Source organism: Molothrus aeneus, chromosome 3, assembly GCF_037042795.1.
Source record: "Molothrus aeneus isolate 106 chromosome 3, BPBGC_Maene_1.0, whole genome shotgun sequence".
NCBI classification, from domain to species: domain Eukaryota; kingdom Metazoa; phylum Chordata; class Aves; order Passeriformes; family Icteridae; genus Molothrus; species Molothrus aeneus.
Window position 1 is genome coordinate 70,490,941 of NC_089648.1, and position 14,581 is coordinate 70,505,521.

At 37.2% G+C, this 14,581-nt stretch overlaps 1 protein-coding gene across 1 annotated transcript in view; it reads left to right on the forward strand.

The window, feature by feature from the left end:
* ATAD2B (ATPase family AAA domain containing 2B) overlaps positions 1–14,581 on the forward strand; it is a 71,934-nt gene that overhangs the window by 45,131 nt on the left and 12,222 nt on the right. Inside the window, exons 22-24 of the mRNA XM_066547160.1 lie at positions 2,070–2,229; positions 5,341–5,463; positions 9,502–9,639. Coding sequence (XP_066403257.1) covers positions 2,070–2,229; positions 5,341–5,463; positions 9,502–9,639 — 421 coding nt within the window. The remainder of the gene's footprint in view (positions 1–2,069; positions 2,230–5,340; positions 5,464–9,501; positions 9,640–14,581) is intronic.

The following is a 14,581-nucleotide window of genomic DNA, read 5'->3' on the forward strand; positions in this document are numbered from 1 at the left end:
ACACAACTAACTGATGAGACAGTTCGATCTGCAAATCTGTTTTCAGGGGTTGCTGTATGAATAGGGTTGTGTTTGGTCTGACTTTGAGATCAGATGCTGGCCCCCTGCAAGCTTTGCAGGCTTACTAACTGAAAAGAAATCCCTCATTGCTTCTGAAGAGAGAAGCATCTCTTTTGGAAGACATTAAAAGATGAATACGGGACATCAGAAGACCAGCATTGTAAAAAGCAGATTTGGAATGTAAATTCCTTGCAGGATGGAACACCCATCTTTTATGGGCTGATGGAGTCCTCTCTCAGTTTGAGTTTTCCATAGTGTTCCGTAGCTGACTGGTTTTGAAAACCTGGTGAGATGTTTAATGTGGCAACCTACAGTATGAGCATGGTCTCAGCAGTACCTTGGTTTAATTTCTCTTGTGAAACTGGGAGGTCCATTATTGTAGAAACTCTTCATACTTGTAGTGTAGGTACTTCCTTTCTATCAAGAATTTGTGGTCTAAACTTACCTGAATAAGAGCACATAGAGAAAGAATAAGTAACTGTCCATGTTTTGTAGATGAAGAGAATAAAAATGTGAATTTGTTATTTGAAGACTTGCCAGAACCCTGCTAATATATCCCAGCACCAGAAATCAAATGTAATCCTTTTCGTCCCACCTGCTGCATTTAAGCACAGGACTAGCCTTTCTTTTTCTACAACAGCTTGTCTGCTTGACTTCCTTAAAAAATGTGTTAGGTTTATTTCACTCCTATTTGCATTGCAGAGAATGCTGCTGAGTGATAAGTCAAGAATTTCCCTGACTAAAGCAGTAGCAATATTTACAGCTTCCAGTGAAGATTTTCTGATGCTGTGCTAACAAGAAAAGGAAGTTTCTGGCTTAGTTTTCCAATCCCTGAACCAGATACAATCATGTTTCCATAAAGGGAGACAAAAAAGAGAATTTTTGCCATTTTCATTTGTCAATATGAATTTCAATGTCTGTATTTAAGGAATTAGGTGACACATTGCTGTCGACTGAAGTAATGCATTAATCTTATAATATATTTATATATATATATATAGAGAGAGAGAGATGTAATATATAATGTTATAATATATATCTGCAGGCACTATATTATAAACAAATCTTATAGAGCCATTATGGCTTGACCTGAATCTGTATTTAACTCTTAAGTGCTTTGACAGTGACTGTCATATCTGGAAGATTTCAAAAGAAAAAAATACAGTACTGTTTTAGAGGCTGCCAGTGTGTTTAATTAAATGTAATCTAAATCACACTGAAACATTGATACATTTTTTTTTCTGTGAAGTTAATAAAAAATTTATTGATTTTTTGGGTGAACTTCATTACAGCAGCTGTGCTGATGCATTTGGCTATTTAGGCTGAGACCCTTATGGTATCATGAATTATATTAAACACTTTTTAGTGTGCTCCACTGGTTGCTGAATCTCCAGTTATGATCTAAGCTCATAGTAAACTGTGACACAAAGCTTTTTCTTTAGATTGTCCTTCTGTACAGCCAGTCTAACATCTGAAGTCAATAAAACCTGACTTTTCTTTGTTTAACAAGTGATTGAAGAAACTATTTAATAGAAGGTATTTAAAAGCTGATAATTTGGCTGTTAAGTTTAATGAGAACTTCACCTACAAAGTAAAGTTCTCATTAAAAAAAAAATAGAAAAAATAGAGCTTCCCTAATATTTCCTAGGGCTTCAAGTTAGACTGATGGGTTTTGCCTTTTTAGTTCCATGACAGTGTTATAGCACCATAAAAATCTATAACTAAATTAGTCTAAAATGAAAAATGCATTTACATTAAGTTGTACTGCTTCAAAAATACTGTTTAATTAATTTTGAAAGATAAATTGGTGAGCTCCTGAAGGAAAAGCAGATTTGGAAGTCTTATGTTTTTAGCCTGATAAAACTTCAATTTTTAACATAAATTTGCTTAGAAATCAAGATGTTTAGTTAATGTCTTAGAGCTAAGCATGTGGAATGAATCCAAGTATAAAGAAGTGATTGTCAGTATTCAATAGGTCTGTGTCATTTTTGTGTGCTGTTTGTTTATAGGTTTCAGATTACCTTGAGGTTATCAAAGAGCCAATGGACCTATCAACAGTAATAACCAAAATTGATAAACACAACTACTTAACAGCCAAGGATTTTCTAACAGACATTGACCTGATCTGCAGCAATGCATTGGAGTACAATCCAGACAAAGATCCTGGAGGTAAGAACCTACTTCTTTTTGGTCTACCTAGACCTGAAAGCCTGGTACTTAATTCCATATTCTGTTGCTATTCAGGCATTTAGATAAGCTGCATGCTTTGTGATAATTAGGATAAGCAAGTCCTAAGGATCTGTGCTTTTAGTATTCTAAGGCATGGAGTGCACTGGGGGCATGAGAAGAGCAGGAAAACTGCAGCATTCAGAGCTGTGTTCTAATAAATTATGTTTCATAGTTTCCTTTCAAATTTGATAGCTCCTTTTGGGTATCTAGATTTTTATAGGCAACAAAACCCCACCGTAATTTGGAGAGCTCTGTAGAGAATCCACACACAATCTGGCAGTGGTCTGCTGTATTTCCATGTCAGCTTAGAACATGAAATTCATACACAGAAATCAAAATCTACATATTTGGGGATAGAAATAAAACAGGATAAATCACCAGGCAAGGAAGTAAGTTGCAGCTGTTTAGGAGAGATTAGACAGTATTGTCTTGAAAAGTGTGATGGGATGCTTTCAATTAAAAAGGAATTTGTAGACTGAAATGCATGTAAAAGCTGTTCACACTCCAAACTAAGGATAGAAGATCTTGTGTGCTCTTTGCTAGGGCTGTCTTACAGTGCACATTGCCAAAAGAAAGCCTTTCAGCTTGCAGCTTCAAGAGTCATCAACACAAAGCACCCTTTTAATGTAGAATTAATATATGTGGTACTTGGATATCGGGGTCCATCTACAAATGTAGTGCAATGTGTTAGAAAGTTTTTCATGACATCTTGTGAAATTGCTTTAGCAGGTTAAAGCCTGATTTTTCTGTATTTTTCTTCTCAAATTTTTGGTTTTGTGAGGCATTTTTCAAGTGTCTCATGTGTGGACCAGATACAGTATAGTCTGCTGTACTGTACAGTCTGCTATACATTGCCTTTTGAACCCAGTTCATATTTGTAGAAGATTAACTTTATTTCTTCAGTTTATGATGCTATTTTCTTTCAACTAGAAAAGTCCATTTATTTTGTGTTCGTGATAACACACTTTTGAGGACTTCTAATGTGCAGTTGATGTGAACTAATTAAAGCCCTTGTTGGGCACTTGGCATTCAGAGTTTATCTGAAGAGCACCTGTTTAGTGATATTTTGATTTTTCCTTGCTGTCAGAACTGAACTGGGAGAAATTGATCTGGCTCTTTCTAGGCTCAGTTCTGGATAGCAGGTAATGAAAAATTGTTCTGTCCTCTGCTGTCAACTGCTCTTCTGGCATGCAGGATTTTTTGGGCTGTTGTGTGAACACACCTAAAGCAGCACATTATGGCTGTTCAGAGGAAGCATTCCATGCATTCAGATGCATTCATTAAATGAATATTAACCTATAAATGTTCACATTCTTTAAAGCTGGACATACCTGCTTGCTTGTGCTTGCAGAAGACTCATACTGTACCTGCTTTTGTCCTGTTGTTAAGTTGGAAAAGCAAAGGGACGACCAGACTGGCTGATTTTATCTGCAGTCTGGATATCAAAAACTGGCTGCTTGGGGATTTTTTTTTCCTGGTACTTTGCTGTAAAATGTCAGACAGGTTCTGTAGTGAGACAGGTTGGGGTTTTCTTGCTCCATTGTTTGACTGGGAAATGTTTTTGAAGGCATGGGAATATAACCCCTGTATGTTGAAGATGAGTGTTTGCCTCACTGAAGCACTGTCTGGGGGAAAGCCTTTCCCAGCACAGGGTTAGAGGAAGGTAGTGGCTCAGTCAAACACCCCAATTTGATTCCTTTTTATTTCTCTTCTCTCCCATCCCTTCCTCCTTTGCAAGGGCTTCTTAAAATTTATTATCTGACCAAAAGTTTGAAGTTTATTATTTCAGAATTACATCTGGTACTAATGCAGTGTGGGGTTTTTTGTGATCATAAAACATAATGCTTCACAAATATGTGGGCAAAACCTTCCAACATTCAGTAGATTTAATGGGCAGTAGTTCTCCCCAGAAAATGTTGGACTCTTTTGAGCTAGATACTGGATAGTCTCTTTCACTCAACAGTTTTTCCAGCTGTAAAACCTGCTGTTTCTAGAATTACAAATATTGTGAAATAAGTATTTAGTGATATTCTTAATTGTTGTCTTTAAAGATTACTAAAACATTAAATCTGCTGGTTGTAGAATATGTTCTAGACATTAATGTTGATGGTTACTGTTAAGTACCTGCAACAGCTGGAAAAAGTAATTCAGTATGGATGGATTGACAAATTAAATATGTTTCTACTGAAGTCAAACAATGACTATTGTAGATTTCATTGAAAAGCTATGTTCTAGATGTCAATTTTCTCTGCATATGGGCTTAGTTATTAAGTTATGATTACTTTTCAAATTTCAGTGGTGGAATCATTTGTTTTGTGTGTTTCAAACGTAGGGGAAGTGGTCTGGTTTTTCCTGAGTTTCATTTAGGCTTCCAGCATGGGCAATTTGTTCTGTTCCCCAAATAGGCCTGAAAATGTAGCACACTTGAGGCTTGTTTCTTGCCCTTTTTTTAAAAAATTAATTTAAATGAGCAACAGCTATTCAATGTAAGGAATAAAATAATGTGTTTTAGCACAATTTTGATCAGTTGTTAAATAATAATTAAGCAATAATTTCAGGTTAAAGAAAAAAACAACAGGGAAGGAATGTAAGTGAGCCAGGTCTACCTTACAGATGCAGATGATGTCCAGTATGATTGTGCAGGCAGTATAACTGTGACTATTCCTAGACCCCAGTGGGTAAATTAATTCCTGGACAAGTCTCCTGTTATTTTGTGACTCTTTGCACTCCACTCCATTATACTGTGTAGATCTGCCTGTGGAAACTGGCTACACCTTATGGCAAGTTGATTTAGGTGTGTTCATCATTCACTGTTTACATTTGTTTATAGTTGCCACCGTGGATTAAAGTACCAATTTATACTTCTATATCTCTTCAGTAGCTGGGTTGTGATTCTTGACTGATATTGATTAATCTGCATTTTCAGACATCTGTAATTTTTCCCACTTACTTCTGTTTGTATCAGTGTTGTAATATGCATTACAAACCAACATAGAAATGCTAAGGAATTTTTGCAATTGTGATAAAAAAATGTGCTGTCCTGTTTTCTAGATAAAATAATTAGACATAGAGCCTGTACTTTGAAGGACACTGCTCATGCTATCATTGCTGCTGAACTGGATCCAGAATTTAATAAGATGTGTGAAGAAATCAAGGAAGCGAGAAGAAAAAGAGGTATGTTTAACTTGAGTTATCATAACACAACACACATAGAGACCCTCTACAGACAGGTAGGAATGGGCTCACGTTCACAAGCCCTGGACCTTGTGGGGGGCTTCAGCCACCCCAGTATGTGTTGAAGGGACAACACAGAGGGCAAAAGGAATTCGAAGGGTTTCTAGAATGAGTAGAGGACAACTTCCTTCTCCAAGTCATAGAGGAGCCACCAAGAAGAGATGCTGTGCTGGACTTTGTTCTCACCAACAAAGAGGGGAATGTGAACCTCAAGATCAGCTGGGTTGCACTGACCATGGAGTGGAGGGGTTTGAGATCCTAAGGGCAGCAAGAGGCATGCCCAGCAAAGTTCAGTACCTTGGACTAAAGGAGAGCAGGCTTCAGGCATCTACTTGGTAGAGTCCCATGGGATAAAGCTCTGGAGGGAAGAGGGGCCCAGGACAGCTGGTTAATACTCAAGGACTGCCTCCTTCAAACTCGGGAGTGATGTTTCCCAAAAAAGAGGAGGTTAGGTGAACACATTAGGAGGCCTGTGTGGATGAACAAGTTGATGGTGGATGAACTTAAACACAAAAGGAAGGCCTGCAGAGAGTGGAAACAGGAAAGGTAGCCTGGGAAGACTACAGAGGAATTGAGCAGCCAGGGATCAAGTTAGGAAAGCTAAAGCCCTGAGAGAATTCAACCTGGCCAGGGACAAGGGCAACAAGAAAAGCTTCTGTACATATACAGGATAGAATTTACAGATCTCCATACAAAAATTTATATTTAATGTGAAATAATGAATGCGTGTCAGATTCAGACAGTGCAGGTTAAAGGGTGAGTGACCTTGAAACCTCTCCACATTTTTCCTGTTTTGTGAGCTGATCTGATAGGATATCATCATCCTTTCCAGAAGAAGGATGCATTGCCTCCTGTTACAGACAGTACTACAGAACCTGGTGAACAAGTAAATGCTAGGGTTGCTATACTAACTTCTGATGTGGATGTGGTGGAACCAGAGCTGTGTTCTGAAAGTGCCTGTAGTAAAGTATAATAAGAAGTATGGTAAAGGAGAACAGCCTTTAAGCCACAGGACTTTTAGTTCACCTTGGCCTGTGTACAACTGTCATTTTGGAGGTAATGTATTGATTTTTTTGATTAACAACCCTTGTAAGTCTGTGTACAGCTTCTAAAGTGACCAGGAAAAGTTATCAAAAGTCCAAACATATTCCTGGTGTGGCAGCAGAGATCAGTTTACATAAAAAGAGTATACCTCCGTGGAAAAGTTTTAAACTTTTGAAAGTTGAAAAAGGAAAATCACTGAACTATAACATTAGAACAAAATTTCATGCTGATTTAAGGATCACTGATTTCAATAATTCCAACTTTACCTTGGCAAGTTGTTTCCTGCTTTGGTATAAAGCTCCATTATTTGATTTCTAGGTTGAATTGGCTGGTCTTACCTTTCAGCTGCTGATTCTTGAAATACTTCTGTTGGTAGATTGAAGACCCTTTATTAATAATCTTCTTTGAACTATGCAAGTATCTATAGGCTTTCTCTCCTTCAGATTAAAACAGATAGAATTCTTTGTATTTTCCTATTCAGTCATGCGTGTTTTTGTCTAATTTTGTGCAAGCTTCCAATGTGTGTCTTGAATTGTGGATAAATGAACCAATTGTAATTCACTGTGGCTGTAAAACAGAGCTAATATAATGCCTTCATTTCTCCTCTGTACTTTTCTATTAGAACTACAAGAATATTCACAATTCTGGCCACAGCATCATGCTGTGAGCTGTGCTCAGTTAATTATCCAAGTCCCCATGACTGTTAAAGGTTATTGCTTCCGAGGTTAAAGTAAATGTTTGTAAGAGCTCTTTGTTACAGAGAATGACTCTATGGCTTGTAGTCCTTTCTTGCAAGTTTGCAAGAACTGGAATGCTGCCCTCCTTTTTGTGGCCGTGGCCCAGTAATAGATATTTCTGGAGACAAAGCCTGCAAACTCTGTTGAAAGAAGGGCAGTGTCTTAAGTCATATTTAAGGCTGATGGTATCATGCAGTGAACTTGTTAAATCAGAAAAAGCAGGTACCATTGGTGTGAGAGGGCCTTGAGGTACAGGTACATGATAAGCAGCACCGGTTTGTGGGACAGAACAACTCACAGACAGGAATGGGCAGGATTCAAAGTGTATTCAGTACATTGGCATGGAAACTGTTACAGTGTCACAGGTACTTGCAGGTGACACTTAAAGATGCTTGTGCTTCTGGCCCACACATGGTGGTTTCAGTGACAACTGAGCTCTGCAGTCGGTCCAGCTGTACAACGTGCAAGGCTAGGATCACTGACTGGGTTAGCAAGGAGTGCTAACCAAAGCAAGCCCAAAAGACTTGGAATGCATGGAAGAAGCTGTGTTAGATGAACTGTTTATTGACGGAGGAAAATGTATCAAGCTCCTAGAGTCTGAGGAAGCCTCCTGCTGGAAGGCAGTCACAAGGGATCAGGAGTTGTGTGAAAAGATTATGGTGGTGCAGAGCACCTGGATGATGACACTTCAGGAGTATAGTCTTGGCACTGGTCCTTGTAGTGGATGGAAAGGATGTGAATGCTGATCAGTTCTGCCATAATTCTCATTTTGCTGTAAAGAACAGCCTCAGCAAGACAGCAGATCTGGTCAATCCCAGTGCATCTGCTTGTCTAGACTTTGACATGTATCCTGTTTCAGAGAAGTTTGGGCAAGGGATGAAAAAAGCTAAAAAGCTTCATATCCATTTTCTTCACAGTTTTGTCAGCAAGTTACTTAGCAATCTTTTGTAGTTGTAAAATGGAAAATATGTTCTACATGGCTTTTTTGGAGGGTGTGGGGCTGTGGTTGTTTTTGGTTTTGGGTTTTTTTCCTTTTGTTTTTGTTTTTTTGTTTGTTTTGTTTTGTTCTCCACACATCTGCCACTTTTACTTAGTACTCTGGTGACCAGATTCAAAAGCACTGTACAATAAAATCAGTATGTAGAAGTCAAACTAGAATTTCTTGTTCCTCTGTTACTGAAATGAGGTGCTGTTGTTGAAAAATGTTAATCCTAAGGACAGCAAGTTTTAAGTTGGTAAATAAGAACCAACTATCTATATCTTAGACTATTGAAATTTGCAACTACTTGTGGAAACCAGCTAATAGAAAGGTAGAAGTGATTGTTGTTTTGAGTAATGAAATATGTTTGATATGCAGTTTAAAATTTTTATAACAGTACCTAGAAACCTATGTTGTAATTATTAATTGTGAGATGTGAGATTCTGTGTGAATCTTTTAATTTCTGCATCCATCAGTTTTGGAGCTTATTTTCAGCTTTTGATCACTTGGTTCTGGTTTCTATTAGAGATGTGTTATAACATTTTGAAGACCATTTTAGTGGATGGATAGGAAATTCTAGTTCACAAATACAGAACTTCAGATATTCATTTATGTCTTCAAAATGTGCTTAACCAATATGAAAGTTTGCTTTTTTAGAATTTAATTAAAAAACCTATGAAGCAGTAGAAGCTATGAGATGAAGTTATATTACAGGAAGCAAACCACACTTTTTGTTAAAAGCAGAATTGCATTTTCTTAATTTAAGAGCTCATATTGACTCTGAAATGGATCCATTTTACATAACACAGATCACAGTGACAATACAAGGTTCTTATTCAGATACTCTTTTTGATATGGCATACAATGCCATTATGAATTGCCACTTATTTTAAAACTGTTTAAAATAAGGAAAAGATTGAAATGGTCAGTAAGAATTTGCTTGTAGAGGAAATATGAATAGAAGGGTCAATCTTTGGGGACCAGTGGCAGTCACATTTTTCTAATCCATCAGAGCTGACAGTTTAAGACCATGCAACCAGTAAGTTGTTTTGTCAGCAGAAACCAAATATTCTTGATGGAAATCTTTGTTTTGAATGTCCAGCTAAACATTAATGGATGTATTCCTATTGCAGTATGGTGTTTTGAGTTTCTTCTTTGATTCAGTAGGTTCCTGCAGCTTGGTTTATTTAAATAGGTATGGTTGTCTTTTGCATGCAGGCTTCTCAGTGCCAGCAGAACAGGTAAATCCTCATGGTTCCACTGTACGGAAAACAGAAGCCAGAGTTGAAGAAGCATTTCGGAGCAAGCAAAAACCCACCATGGCTGTGTGGCCCAACTCTGCAAATAAATGTGCTTGTAAGTACCTTGGGTGACAACTGTGCAAAATTAGAGGTCCTTTCAATGCCAGACATTGGAAATGTGTCTCTACTGCTGCTTACTGGTTATTTACAGAAGTAATTTTAGTCATGAAGCACATGGAACTAAGAAATGCTCCTTCTAGGAGTACATAAAATCCCTGCCCAAGAAGTTGTAAAGAAGCAGGATTTCTGGTTTTATGATAAAGAATAATTTTTTTTCTAATGCAGCATAGTATTTTGCATTTTTTGTTGTAAAACGCTGTTTTCAGTATAAGACAACATGGATCCAAGAACACTTTTCAGTGGTTTGATGAGTTTTCAGGTTTGTTTACTCTGTGTATTAGCAGGTAAATACCTCTACACTGCTTAATAGTTTCTCACCTGCACTGCATTGAATTCCTGCCTTCAATACATTCAGCGTCATGCTGAAAGCTAGAGAGGAGATTGCAAATTTAACTGTATTTTCCTTTATGGCAATGGTTTTCAACAGTCAGTAACCATTACTGGAGGATGTTAAGATACACTTCCTGGAGCCTACTGAATTAATCCAGTTAAGTGATCAGAACCTCTAGGATTGTGAGGTGTGTTTGCGTAATCAGAGGCACTGCTAATTATTTTCAAGAGGTAAGTTGATTAGAACAGGCGAATACATAGCAGATATTTTCATTATAAAGCAAATAAAGACTATGAGAGACAGTTAGTATGGGGGTATACTATTGGTTGTACCTGGCTTTCCTGCTGAAGATGTGGAGTCCATTATTAATATATTATTAGTAGCGTTATCAATTATTGCTGATTGATGGCAAACGGATGGAAGCGGTCAAATTTTCATTTTGTTCTTCATGTGCTCTCCTTCATGGTGCTTTTCCTTGATGAGAAATCGTTTTCTAGGCATGGTGATAACTGCCCAGAGATGAACATTGTTTATATATGAATGATAGTGTTGATGTCAAATGGTTTAATTAATTAGAGGTGTATGATTTTATTTCCCGAAGCTGCAATTTCTTCCGTTAAAGGAATTAAAGTCAATTGTACAGAATTATGGTTAGAATAAATTGTTATATAATAAATTGATGATGTGGATCCAAGCTGTTCTTTATTCATTTGGCAGCTCGTGCAAAACAGAGAGTGTAGGGAAGGGATTCCCAATTAATTTTTTTTAATTCCTGTGAAGTCCAGGATGGAGCTTTTCCCTCTGGCTGCCCTACAGAGCACTTTGCTGGCTGTGCATGCTGAGCAGCAGACGGTGGGGTTTTTATAGACCTCCAAGCTGGACATCCCTTGGGAATGGGGAGAGCAGCCCTTGCTGGTGACTCGCATCCAAAGCAGCTCCAGTACCTCACTCACTTCCCCTCTGTTGTGCAGGCAGCAGCAGTTGTTTGAAAACTCGAACCATCAGCTGCAGGAAATTGCCAGTGTCTCTGTGCAAACAACAAAGTTACTGTTAAGGCACTGATCCTGTTGGTATTTTCATGATCTAGCTTGGAAAGCAAGAAAAATTGAGGCTTAGTGGTGTTTGGGTCTACGATCAAATGAAAATCTGCCTTTTAAGGCTGAGTCCAGGAAAGGTAACTAGTCCAGGAGGGATGTGATGCATCTAGTAATCAAGAGAGAGAACCAGGAATTGATGAGCAATCAGAAATCTGCAGAAAGGATTCAAGTAGTACATGGGCACTCTTGAAGATTGATGTGGTCAGTTCAGCAGAGACTAAAAATGAGGAAGAGAAACGGTCTTAAAAGGGTATTTGGAGGATAAGCTAGAGAAAGGTGAGAGCAGAACTGAGCAGATTGTGGGGAGCTCAAATAGCAGAAAATGAAACTCCAGATTGTGATTGTTTAAATGGAAGAAGTAAGTTTGGAGAAGGGATTTCTGAAGAGGGATTATTTTAGGGGGCGAGTGGAATTTTTTTATGGTCATGAAATAGTATTTTTTTAAAAACTATAATGTATCACACAATCAGAGTAACAAGAAAAATTATTAAAGTATTTTATTTAAACAGGATAAAACCATACTTTTCGATAATTCTGAAAATAATTGCAGGTTTTCTGCTGTTTGAACTTGAAGTAATGTTTTCCCTTAGAGGAATCTAAAGAAAGAAACACCAATCATAACTTTATTTTCCTGATCAGTTGTTACTATTTTTAACGGCTTTGTTTTACAGTATTTTACAAAAGAGCTGCAAAAAGGTTAATTCAGATGACAAACCTGAGAACTCTAAAAGAAATTATTGTCAAGTGTCTTCTCTAAAAACAGAGAGGACTGCAGATAGTGCAGCAGTCTTGCCAAATTTAGGGTCCTGCTCAGGGCTAGTACAGTAGAGAGTGAGAGTTGGATTAATATTTGTTGGTTTGTTTTCTGAGGTTTTATATTTAGTATAAAAAATTACGTAGTTTTTTTAGTTATCTGTTATTTTGTGATTTATTTAATTTTTCTGATGTATTTTAGATAATTTAGGTATTTTGTTAATTTGATTGGACCAGATGGGCTGTTGGAAATGTGGTGAATAAGTAATTTTTCTGTTAGAAGGCATAGTGATGCACATTCCTGAGTTACATTTCATCTGCAACTCCCATTTCCCTTGTTGAAGGTACAGCTGTGTGGATTGTGTCTGACAGTATAGATGAGTTTTAAAAGTATTGAATTACTAGAAGTTGCTGAAAATCTATTTGGGGAAGTTCTGCCACAATTTAAAATATTTCCATTATCGACTGTGTATTTTGAGGAAAGTGCAAGTATTCTGGTGGGAACTTGGAATGGGACAGATGTCAGAAGTCTGATATAAATAGTTTTATGATTATAGAATCACAAAATTACAGTGGTTGGAGGGAACCTCTGGAGATGTTCTAGTCTAGCTCCCCTCAGAACTGGTTGCTCAAGGCTTTGTCCGATTGTGTTTTGAAAATCTCCCAAGAATGAGGGCTCTGTGTCATGCCTGGGGAACCTCTTGTAGTGCTTGGATACAAACAATAAATTCTTTTTCTTAATTTTGAGTGTCTTGTATTTCGGTCTGTGCCCATTGCCTCTTGTCACTGGGCACTGCTGAGAAGAGTCTTATTTTGCCTTTTTATGGAGCTGTGTGGAAAAGGAAACTACCAACAGTGTGCAGTTCAGTGTGTTTGCTAAATTAAGTGCTTTAGATACAGTTAGCTCAGAAAGCATTAGCATCTCTTTAATCATTGGGATCCTGTATAATAAAACTGTATCCAGCTGCTCCATCTTGCCAGTAGATGGGGCATGGTACATACCATTTTACTGTCTTGCACTTGTTTCCCTTAGTGTTACATATAAATAAACTCTGTGGGGAAGATTTGGCTTTGCATTCTTATCTTTTTTTTGCAGCATTTAATGATAATATATTGTAGTGATAGACTGCAGATTTTATGTTTTCTTCATAGAAAAGATATTTTTTATGCCATATGATAAATAGCATAACTGTGAAAATGGCATTTGGAGCAAATAAAGAAAATTTAAATCCTTTGTGCTATGCAAACTATTAAAAATATAAGTTTTATATGAAAGTCATTTTATGAAATATGAAGTGAACACCCTGCTAACTTTTCTCAGTAATTTAAGTGATTAGTGGGCTCTCTAGAAATGACTGTAGGGAAATCAAGCAAGGATCTAAAAAACTGTGGCAGAAAACGTTGTTTATAAATAAGTAATATTTTCTTTGCCTTTTTGTGTTGGATTTTTTTGGTTCATTGGTTTTTGGTTTGCTCTTTTTCACCCCCAAATGGGTGATCTTTGCTGTCCTGTGGAACACTTTGTTTCTGCTTTATAATGGAAAGGCTTTTGTCTTGTCTCGAGACTTTTTAAAAAAGATATTTAGAAAGAAAAGGTCTTTCATTTACAGTCTTTCTCAGAAACTGTTTTATTCTTAGTCTTTGTCCGATTTTCATCTGTTTAGTGGCTCTTCTTTGACCTTTCTGTGACAGTGGTGTCAGCAGTGCCTTATCAAAGGACATGGCAGACCAGATGCCATATGGTTTTGATGATTTGAACTGTTTTCTCCTTTTGATGTGGTTCTGAGTTTGGATTCAAGAATTGGATATTAGCAAATTAACAGCATTCAGATGCTAACATGAAAATCCTAGTAGCTGCTGTTTTGTCACTTACCCTGTATTTGCTACTGTTTAGTTTTCTCCTCCTGCTTTCCAGATTTGACTTGGATTAATTCTCACTTGAGACAGAGGCAAGTACTGTTACTTGATAAGCACCATCCAAAAAGATTTTCTGGAATGTGAGGATATCTTTACTCAGAGCTGGGACAACTGTCTCTTTTTGTCTCTCTGTCATTTTGTTCTGGGTAGCGTAGGAGTTGGCATTCTGGTTGGGAGTGGTTTGATCTCTTGTGCTGCCTTCAACCAGATGCCTTAAAAGAAAGTTTCAAACATTTGAGAAATAATTTTTTTTCATGCCTGATTTTGAAGGAAATATCAATGTAGCTGATGATTCCGGGTTGGTTAACAGTTCTTTAAAACCCCATAGGCTTTTAAATTCTTCTAATTTAAAATGTAATTTAGTGAATTTGTGGGAGTTCTAATAAATCTTGACTGCCTGTTCTTTTTTGGGATCGCATCAAACTTTTGAACTCAGTGATATCTAGTGACAAAGAAATTTTCTTTCATCACTATTAAAAACCTGCCTATTGAATTAATCAAGTGTCTTTTTTCTCTGACAGAGGGCTAAGTGGGTTCTACAATTTACCTGATCAGTGACTTTTTTATATTCTCTTGTTCTCATCTTTATAACTGAGTAATGCAAGATGGCTCAGCCTCTTTTAAGGTTTCCTTGAAAGCATTATCATCACCTTTCTTGTAAACATGGTAAAACCATCTTCTGAAGTAGTTTAAAGTTTTTTTTCCCTCTAAGTGGTATGCACAAGAGATGTAATAAAAACAGTTTTCAGACCAGATAGATCCCTTCCTTCCTCCCTTCT